The following is a 14,820-nucleotide window of genomic DNA, read 5'->3' as shown; positions in this document are numbered from 1 at the left end:
TCTTGTAAAACAAGATTGTGAATTCGAAGCGGAAGCATTGGAAGCCCAGCTTATAATATAGCAAAAGAGGAACTCCTGTTCTCAATACAAATCACAAATGATACTACCGATAAAAAAGAACCGGTTGAATGTTAACCACTTCCATTACCATATAACTATAAACTATGATAAAAGCTCATCAGCATGCATTAATTAATCACGATGTAGCAAAATAAATAAATAAAGAAATCAGACCAAATTATGTGCTTGTGCGACCAACTGAGAAAGTTAATCGCAAAAGACAGACCAGTGGGAAGAATGAGTTTAGAGGCCTGATAATTTAACTTTATTATTCAATTTTGTTAGTATTTTACATTAAACCTTTCGTTTAAATGAGTTATAGTATATAACAGTATGTGCCGTATCAAAATAAATGCTTAAGTAAAAACCATGAAATTCACTGGTATTTGTATGTATTTTGTATTTCATGTATTTTCACAACACTAGACAATTAGAATACTATATACTGGAAAATATTTGATAAAAAAATATAAAATACACTATACAAAAATATCCTGTTCAATTTAAAGATTCCAGAAATTGTAAAAAAAAAAAAAAAATGTTGGGAAAATATGACAGGAATTTGTGCTTGTATATTTTACAACTTATAACTGTGGCATAAAATGTCATTTAGGTTATATAATGTTTGTGTGTGTGTGTGTGTGTGTGTGTGTGTGTGTGTGTGTGTGTGTGTGTGTGTGTGTGTGTGTGTGTACCTGAATTACTAAATTCAGATTTTTACCTTAAAATAAACTGATAAGTACAAGAATGATACAAAATAGAAAACTTAAGATGAATCATAAAAGCAGTCCATAAACCATGGCATAAATACTAAAATATATAGATGTTGCACAGGGTAATACACAAAGATAAACCACTATAAAGGAAACACATAAATAATGCAATAAACACTAAATAGCAGAAAATGTAGACGACCCTATACTATTTAAATAAAATATAATGAATATAATATAATCTATGGTGTATTATTTAGGGACTTCTGTGAACCTTCTTTTACAGTTTTCACCACAAATGACATAGTAACTCATCAAAAATTTTATAGCATTTTACAGGAAAATTACATATAAAAATTACAAATTACATCTATGCTGAGGTAACTGCATTAATAGCAAACCCTATAAGGCTAAGTCTAAATCAGGGTTAGCCAGCAGTATTCATACATCCACTTGAGAATTTCGTGTACATGGACTGGAGTTAGTTTTTTCCCAGTTGTAAATATGGATGGATTAAAAAAAAAAAAATTAGATGTAGACTTGTAGACTTTAGAGAAGTGCTGTAAGTGAAATCAGCAGCTCTTTTGGGGAGTGAGCTGAGCTCTACAATCAGCAGTGCAGCTGGCTTTGAGGAAGTGGGAGGGCAGCGCAAACTGACTTCATCTCCTTCCTGTGAGCTGAAAAATAGACGTGCTGAAATGAGTTGCTACATATTGCACAATGTGTGCGGGTCCAACTTTATCAAATGCCCTTAAAAAAATCCAATGACGTATGCCATTGTTTTGGATGCAAGAGCTTTCTCCTGATTGACGAGGGTTAAGGCTGAGCGAAATGCCTCGTCTGGTTTCAAACTGGGAGTATTTCAGCATCATATGTTGAAGGCCAACACTGCTGCCAAACAGATCACATGTACACTCCATCAAATTCTCAGTCATCCCTTGAGCCCTGAATGGCTTTCACACATCGCTAATCAGCATGTGGATCTAACTAATTACAAATCACAGCAGGTCATCTGAGTTTGGCAAGCCTGTATCTGCTCTATAGTCTTTTTAAGCCAAACTTTTGAGAGTTGGCATGTCTGGTCCACACTGCAGCTTATTCAGGCCAATAACCACTGACACTGATTAATATGTGAAACGACCAACCAAAAGTACTTTTTTTTTTACTTGATATTTAGAATGGATAAATCTGGAACCAAATATAACTATGAGAGCAAAATGTGTGCACAATGACATCCAGCTGCTATTTCTTCCATGGAAGTGTTCGTTGGCCCACAAACCCGAGCAGATACATTTCTGTATAAATCATTCATACAAAACAATTCTGGAGAAAATTTTGGTGTTCAATTCGGTGCACCAGACTCCAGCACACTACATACAGCCAGCCAATCGGAAATGAGCATTCTAAGAAAGTGTTTTATGTTTTCTTGTGCAGTAAACATCAGACAGTCTGTATTTGTCACGATTTCAACACAAGTGTCAAGAGTAAACTTCACAAGATGTTGCTTAGTGTCATGAATATGGCAAGCATACCATTCTATATATATATATATAATATATATATATATATATATATATATATATATATATATAATATCTTTGTCTTTTGTCCCCAAGAAATATTCCACTTGCAATTTAAAAAATAAATAAATAAATAAAAATGGGTTTGCTACATTTGTTTGTACACATGCACAATTTGTCAGAAATTTGTGATCATATATCAATACAATTATAAACCATTAATAATGTATATTACTACTAATAATACTAACAATAATAAATAAATAAAAACAATTACAACAAACTAAATAAAAAATTAAATATTTATTTATAATAAAATAAAATGAATATTTAAGAAAAACAATTATTGAAATTAAAACTGTAAAACTTAAATACTAATATTTAAAGATGTGGTAATTTCTTAATTTTCAAATGTTAAACTAAAGTGCTTCACATTATATTGAAATGGAGCTGGTTGGCATATTTTGTGTTCCTCAGTGCACAAGAAAGAGGCATAAAGAGTAGATGCATAATCACACTAAGCGGATTTTGGTTTTATTTTAATTAATCAAGCATACATTTTACAGTTCACACTCAATGCCTAATCTAATTATGCCTTGGACCTTGTGTTAACAGGATGCATCAAGACCCATCATGACCTTGAGGGGATCATGTGAAAGGGCCTTCACTGTGTTATTTGTCATTTCCCATCTTAAGAAACTCAGTGTGCAATTTCTACAGGGACAGCCCTAGAACAATGTCTTGCTCAAGGGTCTTAAATATTTACACACAGATATATGGTATATCAGTCTGGTGAGTAAACTAAAAAAAATGTACTATCCAATGGCGATTCAATTGCCAAGGTGTCCTTAGAGGGTTGGTGTAACTGCATAGTTTTAAGATATTGATTTAGATGTTTTGAGGTTTAGATATTGTAAATTAAACTCTGTCATAGTTTGACTGAGAAGCAATCCTGTAATTAAAATGAGCAGCTTCTCCTAAAATAATCATTGAACACAACAAGTACTTTCAATTTGTATAGAAGTAGTTACATAATGTTTTTTTCATCACCTTTCGAGAGACAGTGTTGTCTTTCTCACATACATATAAAGATGTTGAAATGGAAACTGCTGCACTAGGTTTATGACAGAATATATTTGAAGCACTTCTGAATATGAGTGTGTTGACATTAATAACGGAGCATTCAGAACCCTTGACCTGACAGCCGTGCTATTACCACATGTGCTATTCACAGCAAGCATGAACATTTTAAGCAGCCGCTGTCAGTACTTCAGTCAGTACTAGGTTCTACTAAAATCATTCTCTCTAATAATCAAACATTCTCAAAAAAAGTATAATTTTTTTTTTTTTTTTTTTTATAATTGTGAATATATTTAAGTCATTATTATAGTAACTAAACAGCACATATATAAAGAACAGGATTGTAAAATAAAGTGCTACCTGTTCAGTATTTTTCAATGTGAAGTATATTTAAAAATGCACAAATACGGCTTTTAAATGAATTCAATTTAGTGAATTTTCCAACTGCACTGTGAAGAATACACAGGCAAAAAGAGAGATGCATTCATACAGGTCAGACAGACAGTTTCACTTCAGCATTTGACAGAAAAAAAAAAAAAAGTCATTTCAGCAGTTTAACAAAGCGACTCCAGGGGTGGCATGGCTTCCGGAAAAGCCAGCTATACACAAACAGACAGAAGCATAGCGCATATCTTTAGGCGAGGGCTGAGTAACAGTGGCCTGTAGCACACACCCTGAGCAACACACACACACACACTCACACAAACACCACCACTTTGTGTGGCTATGTCAATAAGACTTTCATGCCAGTGTTTAATAGTAGTGCAAAACCACACGATTATTTCTGAAATGAGAAATGGACCACACCCTGATGTTTTTTTTATTATTTTTTTTTATTCTTCTTTACTGTAACAATTGAAGCCCCACAGCAGGCTAAATAACATGTGAATCATCATTTGTAGCATATAACCAATACAACGCAGGAGAAAACGAAATGTGACTCTGTCGCATATCCAGCACTAAACGGAAACACTTGGTGATTAAAAGTGAGGATGCAGTTCGGTTAGTTTAGATTACAGCTCACTAACAACATTACGAGCACAGCTGAAGGGTGAGGACAGGCGCTCCCTTCACAGATTTACGGCTGTGTTATGCTCCATCTGGCTTTGGCTTCTCTCCGACAGGGTGACCACGAGCATCACTACAGTGAGCCAGATGAACGCTTGCTGTAAGTAATATGAACGGGGAGCCAGCCTCTTCAAAACTGAGCCTTTACTTTGCAGAAACAGGTTGAAAAAACGTCTAAGAGTATGGTTGCATATCACAAAAGAAAAAAAGACCAAAGTCCAAAATCAACCTCATGCACGACAAAGCTGAAGGAAAGATAACTGCAAAATCATCAAGTTTACTAAAAAGGGACTATTTATATGAATCTAAACTTTCTGATTACTATTTAAAAAAAAGATTGGACATAATATTCTGATAAGAAGGATTTAAACTTTCCAACAGTGAACAGCTAAAGATAGTGTAATCTGCTGAAACAAATCTAATCTCTTGTCGCTCCTGTGGGAAAATAATTTGAATGCACAATGTTAACATGTCCAGATTGGACACAATCAAGTAAATAAGATGTTGAGGAATCTACAGAGGATCACAGAAGTAACTAGTACACACCAAAAGATTGGCAGAACAAATACTTCACAACAGTGCTATTTTTTCATTGACCAGCTGACTAGCTGTCACCATTCAATGCCCTTCATACAAAATAAGCCAACAAACATGCATTTTTTGGGTTCTATTTAAATGTCATTTTGACTTCAAGTGCCCTGAGAGGAACAATTGCCACCTACCAATGAGAGAGAGAGAGAGAGAGAGAGAGAGAGACTTCAACTCTTCAACATCAGGTTATAGGGATGTCTAAAAAGCACCCCAAGTATGGAAATTTTTGGGCTTTTTTGCCAAATGTGCTTTTTTTGCCAAATTGAAGTCATTCCACTCAGAACAGCATTGGGCAGTTATATAACTGCTCTCTTTATCTCTAGCCATTAAAAAGATATGAAGTTCCAGAGATGTTGCATTTGAGATCCAGTCAGTCATGGGGCTGATAAAAAAATAAATAAAAATCACATGATTGATGGCCACTACATAACCTCTTTAATTGTCACAGTTCACATAATCTCATTCCAAAATGACACATTTTGGCCATACTTGACTGTCAGGAAACACAGGGGAGGCAGGTCTTCCCTAAAATCTTATGTCTAAAGCTCCATTTCCTGTTTCCTGTGAAAAAAGCACACCAAGGGAGACGGTCAGGAGAGGTGGAGACAGACAGAAAGTCTGTCTTGCTAACTCAAAGTGCAAGGCTAACTATTTGCATTCCACATGCAACATCCAAGTGTCCAGAACCTCCCTGCATGGCATAAATTCTGCAGTCTCCTTAATTAGAAACTTGCAGTTTGGTGAAAGTGAACAGAGATGCAGCACAAAACAGAGCTTTAAGCTCATAATTCCACAGCGTAATAAGGAATACAGAAGTCTACATTCTACAGAGTCTACAACTCAGAACATGGAATTATCTCACTTCCTAATTGAAAATACTCATGGATAGACATGCAACTCTTAAAGTTGGGAAAGATCATTCAAACCTAACTTAAGTGAAAAACAGGAAATGCTAGAAGTTGTGTAGTCCTCGATACTGGACTCAGGTCGTGAAGCCAAGACCATTTTTTTTTACGGTTTTGGAGTTGTCATGGACTTGGGAGCATTTGGATTTAGACTTGAGATGCTGCAGATACGTTTTGTGGTCTGTGCCGACTCAATTGGAGGTTTGCTTGTCACTGATGCAAAACCAAGCTTCATTCACCTCAAAAGAAAGCATGTTTACACTTCAGGTCTTGACTTGGACTAGTCTTGGAGGCTGGACTTGGACTCAAATGAGCTGGTCTGGAACGCAGCATTATGGAAACTCTTTGGGACTGAAAATGGTTGTGCAGAAGATGAGCACGTTACTTCATTTCTGATGAAACATTACAAAGACGCAACTTTTTCCTTTGGAAAAATTGTGATTGATGAATCGTGCAAACAAGGAACATGTATTAAGACAGGGGTTAATTTGGATGTCATGTCCACTTCAAGTGCCCTGAGAGGAACCTATCATTGTGAGTTAATGGGAGACCATAGATGCTGATGGGATACGCATGGAATCATTTCCAAGCACGCTGCATTTAGAGCTGCCTTTAATTAGTTACCTCTGTAGCTCATCAGAGATGCAACAGACATACATGGATTTACTCGCAGCTATGAAGAGGGAAAACAGCAAAACGAGACTCCCTGTGTTCTGCCAAGTCTTCATCTGGCCAGACAAAGTGCTGACTGTTCACAGTCTCTTAGCAGCCACTTCATGTGCTGGTCTAGGTAGCAGCACTTCAGCCTCCCACGCTCAGGGTCAGGGCCGGCTCCAACACGACATATCCGTGATAGCACAACTCAAAACATTCAGTGTGGATCTAAAAACAGTGAACTCCAGGCCTGGCTTGCTGGCCCATTAGTCTGCTGTGCTGATGTTCTAATCTAATTTGGCCACATGCTGGCAGTGCGGTCTGTCTAATAGGCAGTCAGAGAAAGAAAGAACAGCGAGAAATGCTGTAAAGATGGGGACATCCTCTGTCAGCAAAGCTCTGGGTGTGCCTCTGCCGAGAGATTAGAGCCACTTTATAGCCATTAGTCACCTTGCAGTGGAATAGAGCAGTCTTGACTGATCTGCGGCAAATAGCACTGAGGCTACAGGATTACGGTTTGTTTTAGGAACTACTACTATTTACGGAGATGACTCGATGTTTCTCACAGACAGAGAGTCATTTTGAGAATAATTTTGTCTGCTCCTGAAGGGTCACTGTCCTGCAGAGTTTAACTCTGACACAACTACCCGGTTGTACCCCAAGTTTCTAGTGATCCTTAAAGACCTTGATTAGCTGGTTCAAGTTTGTTTGAGGACATAACTAAACTCTGCTGGAAGGTGGACCTCCAGAAACGGAACTGGACACCTGAATTTTGCTCAACTAAAGATACACAAAACGCAAGCTGCCACTAACTAGTTATGTAGTATGCAGCAGAAATGGACAATGACACATGATGGTTTGCGACGCAAATCCTGTCCAATAAAACCTGCAATTTAGTATTTTGAGTCATCTTTTCTAAACTTTGTGGAAGTTTAGATACTTGCTTGAGGGTTTTTTTTTTGTGTGAGTGTGAGTGTGAGTGTGAGTGTGAGTGTGTGTGTAGTGTGTGTGTGTGTGTGTGTGTGTGTGTGTGTGTGTGTGTGGAATTGGCAGCAAGCAAAGCATGGTACTCCACCTCTGTTTTCTGTGGAGTGCTTCAGAATACTGATGCATCAGTGAATAGTTTTTCCCCCACTTTTAGTACATCATGCTATGACAGAAAGCCAGGCTCACAGCCACGCGCCCTGTTTTTTAACATAACCATCCTATTATTCCATCTCCATCTTTGGAGAGAATCATGATTGGACACTGTAAGAGAGGGCTGTGTGAAGAGAAGAAGAGGCCTCTGTTGACCATCTTAATGTAGCCTGTATTAACGCCTTCATGAAGCCCACTGCCATTCCTAGACATTTGAATGGAGAAAAGACCTGGAAATAACATTCCACTGTACACAGATTAATCCCATCAACATCTGCCGATAAAAGATCTATGGGAATTGGGGCAGATTATATCAGTCTTGTATTCTAGGTTTAAGTGCTTCAACTGAGAGCAGTGTTTGTGCTTACGAGGGTGAGACAAGACAGAACTGGTGTTTGTCAATAAGTGATTTAATTCTGAGAATCTTAGATGGTTGAAGGTTCTTGTTGACACTAGCTGGGTTTCCATCCAAAGTTGCAAATCTTAACTTATGTGCAAAATTGGAATTTATCGGTCAAAATCAAAATTGGAATCAGAACGAGCACATGAAACACAATGAATGCAGTTATTGCTTTCGGATGCAATACTTCAAAATGCGCATAAAAGCAGGGTGATGGAAACCCAGCTAATCTCATAAGTTGGACAAGTGATGGACAAGAAACTAAACCTCAAAAAGGACAACAAACTGTATTTTAACGATGACAGTAGTGTTGCTTTCGTCAACGAAAATTTATGACTAAATGTCGTCATCAACGAACCTTTATCACGTGACGAAAACGAGACGAGATGCAACGTAAATGCTGGTCATGTTACGATGACTATAATTAAATGTATAATGCAATATTGTTGACGAAAAAAAAGAGACTAAATGTGGTTTACAAAATAAACACTATGCTAAAATGCCTCTTTATTTTCGTTGACCAAAACAAGACGAAACAAAATGTTATAACTTTATTTTGTCTTGTTTAGTCATTATTATTATTTTGCATTATTTCTGTTTCCTGTGTCTCACTTCAGGGGCTGCATCAGGTCGCACTGCGCAAATGCAGGCAACGTCAGTTCCTCAAGCCCCACTCGCTGTATTATTTAGAAGACAACAAACAAAGTTAAGCGGGATTTATACTTTCGCCTGGGTCCACTGACTGCGAGCACACCTTCCCAAATGGACAAGGCTTTTATACTTCTCACGTTTGCCGTTGTACTATTCTTTGAAACGACAGGGGAACGACGTAGAGTAATTGTCCTCTAACCGTCGGGAATCACCAGTGAGAATAAGTAATTTGCCAGTACAAGTCTCGTAATGAATGAGTTGATGAATTAATAATTTCTTTATGTACAAATTTAAAACAATCTTAAACTATTGGCTTTCATTTCACAACCAAACACAAGACAACTTTAAAGCAAAAAAGTGTATAATTAATATCTAAATTAATTCTAATTCTATTTTATACAAAAAAAAAAAAAAACATACTTCAAATAAAACAGAAAAACAATAAGCCTTGGAGCAGTGTAAGATCATCACAAAAGATAATAAAACTAGAAATGAAAGATAATTTCCATCAAAAAGCACCTGATGGAGTTTGAAACTGTACTTAACTACTACTTCTGTTTCACACAAACGCCACACAGACATGCATGTTTGACTAGAATCCGCACCTGATACGCGTGCCATGTTCGGATGCGTGAGCCTGGTGCGGGAAAGTAAAAAAAAAAAAATGCTGTGCACGCCGCCAAACGCGAAGAAAGTTGCGACAACCTGCTCAAAGCGGACTGCTGCAACACTGCGATGACGTCATATTTTCAAAAAACCTCACCAAGCGAAACTGCGGACATGGCAAAAAAAGTCTTGACACAGAGAAAGGGACCAATGGCCAGCCAGCCAGGGTTTGGGAGAAAAATTTAGCTGATTTTTTTTTTTTTTATAATATTTATTGTTTTTATTTATTTTATTTGAATTTATGTGTGTGTACTTCAACAAAAAAACATGTTTGGTTGGTAAAATAAATGTAGTTAATTCAAATCAGAGCGTCTTCCGTATCTGGAATGGATGTATTTCTTTTGTCTATAAGGTATGTGTATCGTCGTATTAATGAGATTAACTATATGGCTTCGCGTTATCCTCCGGGCAGACACTATTGTTCCAGCCACCAAAGACAAGCGTCCGCAAATAACCTGCCTGATTTTTTCTCAATCTGCTTCCTGTGTACCCCCATTAAATACAAATGAAACTAGACACGCATGGACTGGCAACATGGGCACTATCTTCTCTAATACATTAGAAGCTGTTGCCCCGCATCAAATTGAAAAAGGTTTAGAGAAAAACATACTGTGGCCCATGGTAAATAAACAGTATAATCCACTCTCTCCAAGAAAGAAACTCATAGTCTTGGGAGTGCAAATGGAGAAAAACTAACTTGGAAGGTTTTTTTTGCGTGGAAAAACAGTATGTCCAGCTATAGACAGGCTCCTAAAAACTGCCAGGGCCGAGCATATCCACAAACTATAGAAAATAACCAAAACAATCCATGGTTTTTATATTTAGCACAGTGGCTAGAATTTAACAAATAACTAGACGCGCACCCCGATCTAAATATTCCCCTCACAGTTAAATAATAATGACTTTATGAATTTTTCTTCACTGATAAAAACAAAAAAAGAGATACATCAGAATACACTAACAAATGTAGATTCCACAGCATCTAATACTTTAGTTTTATCCCATCGCACTCAAAGAATACACTGCAGTGCTTTATAACTATAGGACAACAAACTAAAATCAAACTTATCACTGCATCTAAACCAACAACAAGTTTATTTAGCATCCTGTACCCACTAAATTACTGAGAGTTGTTTACCTGTAGCAGAAGAACGCGCTTCTCAATATTATTAACTTGTAGTTATCTTTAGGTTCACGTCCTGAAACCATTCAAGCTGGCGGTTATTCAAAGCCTCTTATTAAAAAACCCACAACTAATCCTAATGCAACTGGCAAATTACAAACCCATTTCAAATCTGTCCATTTATGTCTAAATTGGTAGAAAAAGTTCGTCCTGCTCCATTGTGCTTCTTTCTGCAGAAAAAATATCTCTATGAAGAATTTCAGTCCGGGTTTTCAGGCCCCAAAATAGCACAGAAATTGCACTGGTTTAAAATTAGCAAATGACTTGTCTTCTTGCGCCGACCAAGGCTGCATCTCATTGCTAGTTTTACTTGATCTTAGTGCTGTGTTCGACACCATAGATCATGATAAGATCATACTCCAGATCGATTACACAACTAACCAGGTATCCAAGGGCAAAGCTTTAAGATGGTTTATATCCTAACCTGTCCGATCGCTACCACTTTGTTTATTTAAATGGGGAGTCATCTCATTTATCACCAGTTAAAGATGGGAGTGCCACAAGGAATCCTGTCCTAGGATCCTCTGCTATTTTTAATAATACATGTTTGCCCCCCGTGGTAATATTATGTAGGAAATACAGGATTAGTTTTCCACTGGTTTATGCTGATGATACTCAACTATATATCTCAACAAGCACCAGATGAAACGTCTAAATCTATCTAAGATACACAGAAGTGTGTTAAAACATGTAAAAATTAAGATGTACCAATAATTTCCCTCCTATTAAATTCAGATAAAAAAAAAAACATTACACAGAATTTCGTAAGATTACAATGTGCAACTAAGATGGGATATATTTTTACGTCCTCTACAGTCCAACAAGGTGGGTGGTTAGTATTAGACAGCAACTGGTCTTTTGAAAATCATATTTCCATTTGTCCAGAAAAACAGCAGTCTCCACTTAGAAACATTGTCAGCTACCAAGAATGATGGCCTGTTTCTGGGGGATGAGCAGAAAAGCCCCTTCAATGCTTCGGACGGCTCTTAGAATGGAACTAGGGTGGTGTGTGTTAGATTGGGTGTCACTCTGGGGGGAGGGGAGGGGGTGGGGGGGGAGGGGGCTAAGTGTTGTGTGCGACTCGCAAGGGGCCTGTTGCCAGCGTTTTTTGCGTCGGACTAAAACGAGAGAAGAGTGTACATCAGTGGAGGTTTCTGTCCGACTAAACTACGAAACGAAAATAGTCTGTGGTATAATGCTGTAGCTAAAATAGACCTGTAATGTGCAGAGGAGGGGACGGTTGGGTATTGGGGTGACGTTGAAACTCTGACTAACTAAAAGGAGGATGAATTCTAAGACTACTAATAGTACAGCTAAGGGAAGACAATCACCAGAACTAACGAACACTACAATTAAAACGAGGCCACCAAGAACAACGACTGACGTAAAGGGTGAGAGTGCTTTGTTTTGGAAAGAGCTGTGGTTCAAACCTAGGGAGCAATGTCCGACCGACGGCCCCAGGCTGGGGGTCAAACAGGCACAAGTATATGAGGGGCGAGCTGTTCCAAAAACCCCAAAAGAGGGGAGGCATGAGCTCTGCGCGCAATTGTGGCAACAAGTTAACAAAATAGACAAGATGGCAAGTAAATCACGAGTACCAGTTTTCATTGCACCGTGATGACGCAAGGAAGGATAAACAAACAATACGAGTCCACTAACTTAAAAATATATACACACAATAACCAAAAAAAAATCAATAAGCAAAATCCACACCACACAAAAATAACCACAAATCGACAACACACACGAAACAAAACAAAGAGGCTCTGTCACCCACGCACTAGGTCACCGGGGGGCAAGAAATAGAATTCGCCCCGAAGACCGAAGGGGTGTCGTAGGATTGTCTAGGACAACAACAAACGCTGAAAAAAAGAAGCACCATCCACCCCCCGAACACAACCCAGAAAGCAGGCATGCATACCATCACGACTAAATGACAAACCACTAATGGGGCACAAAACAGAAAAAGGAAAACCCAACCCGACCGGAAAAAGCACAAAAAAGAGAACAGTAAAGCCACACAAGGCATGGCAAAAAAAAAAAAAATACTAAGCCCACTGGACAGCTAAACTAATGGTTCGCCGACAAAAGAACGTGGGTGGTCGGGGCACGCAGAGCGTATGCTCCAGGCTACACAAAGCAGTCAGTGACAATTGAATGGTCATACCATGAAGGAATGAGGTTAGGGGAAGAAAATTTGAGAGAGAATAAGCTATCTAGCTAAAATTGGGTACATGCAAGTGGACGGGAAAAATCAGGGGGGTCCGGGGACCAAGGGGGGTAAAACAAAACCAAACACAAAAAAAAAACAACATGGACTCGGGAAAGTAATAAGCGGATAACGGAGAGTGGAGCGGAGGCGAGTGCAGACGTGCCAGAACTATAACAGCAAGTGCTCTTAGGGGCACGTCAAAAACCAAGAAAGGAACGGTGGGCAAATCGTAGTGTGCCCTTAACAAAAAGACATGATGTGTTATAAATGGGTAATAGTGTGGTACAAATATATAAAATTGTTAGTTGCCAAGAATTGTGCTGTGACCGGCCGTCCAATGGAGACGGAGGCAAGGTGGCAAACCGTTTAAATGTGAACAAGGCGGGGAGTGACATTCCAAACACAATATGGTATAATTTGACACCCTAAAGGAGGAAAAATATCAAGGACGATGAAAAAAAGGGACGGCGGTAGAAAGACGAAGAAACAAGAAAGCAAGAGTGAAGGGGAACTACAAGGCTGCGGGGGAGTCTTTCTTACTGTCCATAGGGGTTGCCACCCCTTGGGGGGTATTTATTATGGTCCCAGGCCCCTCGTGGGGGATTTGACCCGAGGAGAACACACGTGTAGCAAACAGCCCCAATGCACCACACACGATATGACGTAGGAGGGGCTGGACCATTAAATCGAGGACTGGACGGTGCAGAGCCATGCGTGATTTGTAGTCGCGGACGGTTCTGAGATTTTTCTCAATGTATCGACGTGTTCTCTCTATCGTGATCGAGGGCAGGAAATACGTTCGAGAACTATAGTTTGTATCATAACAGACACATAGGACTGGCCGAGTCGAGAGGTGGGAGGGAGGAGGAGTGAAAACGAAAACGAGGGAAGGAAGAAAGTGCGGATGTTGTTGGATTATGAAACGGGGCTGAACGAGACCAGTCAAAAGAGACTGCAGCGTAAAAGAAACACGGTGGAAAGAAGGACGCAAGTTGTTCATATCAGCGAGGACTGTAATGTTGCGCGATGTACGTTGCACAAAAACGTGAGTCAGCATCCTTTTAGGCGATTATTGCTGGCGGGGCAGGATCTAAGTTGTACACTCAGCCCCACTGTGAACATACCATGTCCCTTGTTGATATTCAGCTCAACCTTATCCGAACTTAATGAGACTTTTGTCGATTGTGTCGATGACTAACGGGGCTTTAGTGTCCCAAATAGAATCACCCTAACATAGGAAATATTAGGGTCACGCGATTTGCCACAAAAGAAGCTCCAAAAATAAAGTGAGGAGTTTGTAACGTCCTCCACAAGATGACCAAGGAAGTAACTGATATAGAGGCCTATGCAAAGAAGACAGAACAGAAACGTGGGTACAAAGAGGCGTGACCGACGACATAAGCACAGATATTAAGATCAATCACTATGAAAGACGGGAACAGATGCATTCAGGGCGAATGGAGACGTCCTTTAAGAAGAAGAACCCACTAATGAAATCCTCTAGACAGACAAGGACAACTCAAGGAAATGAGATTGAGAGAGAATAGGGTTGGATATTAAAAAAGCTAAAGGGGGTCTGGACCTGGGATATGTGGTTGATGGATGACTCCTCCTGCGCAGCTGCGAGGCCTGTGATATCCCCACACTGTCAGGACATTGTTAGCTAGGGCAGTTGATTCTTTGTATCCACCTTGCCAGAGCTACGGGGTGGGTAGAAAGGCTTGGTCCCTCCAAGGCTTTCCTCTTATCCTGTGGCCTGGTACATTCAAGTCAGAAACAACACCTTAAGGTTCACATTTTCAACAAATGAACAGCTATATGTCATCTAGACCTCGCTACAAACTGCCCACAGTGAGAGGCGCCGTGGGAGAAAGGGACGGCTAGCGGGGAAAACACAGACCAATCGAAGGGGAACAAAGGTGGCAAAAAATACTCTAAGAACCTCATGCTATCAATGCCGTGTTGTAAGAGGGAACGTCT

General features: G+C 39.2%; 1 protein-coding gene across 1 annotated transcript in view; it reads right to left on the bottom strand.

The window, feature by feature from the left end:
* Window positions 1-14,820, bottom strand: part of LOC122133878 (abl interactor 1-like) — a 59,292-nt gene that overhangs the window by 28,862 nt on the left and 15,610 nt on the right. The window contains exon 4 of the mRNA XM_042751892.1: window positions 14,423-14,485. Coding sequence (XP_042607826.1) covers window positions 14,423-14,485 — 63 coding nt within the window. The remainder of the gene's footprint in view (window positions 1-14,422; window positions 14,486-14,820) is intronic.

Source organism: Cyprinus carpio, chromosome B24 (assembly GCF_018340385.1).
Source record: "Cyprinus carpio isolate SPL01 chromosome B24, ASM1834038v1, whole genome shotgun sequence".
In the NCBI taxonomy this organism is placed as follows: domain Eukaryota; kingdom Metazoa; phylum Chordata; class Actinopteri; order Cypriniformes; family Cyprinidae; genus Cyprinus; species Cyprinus carpio.
Note: the sequence above shows the minus strand (reverse complement) of the source record. Positions and strands in the feature narration are given on the sequence as shown.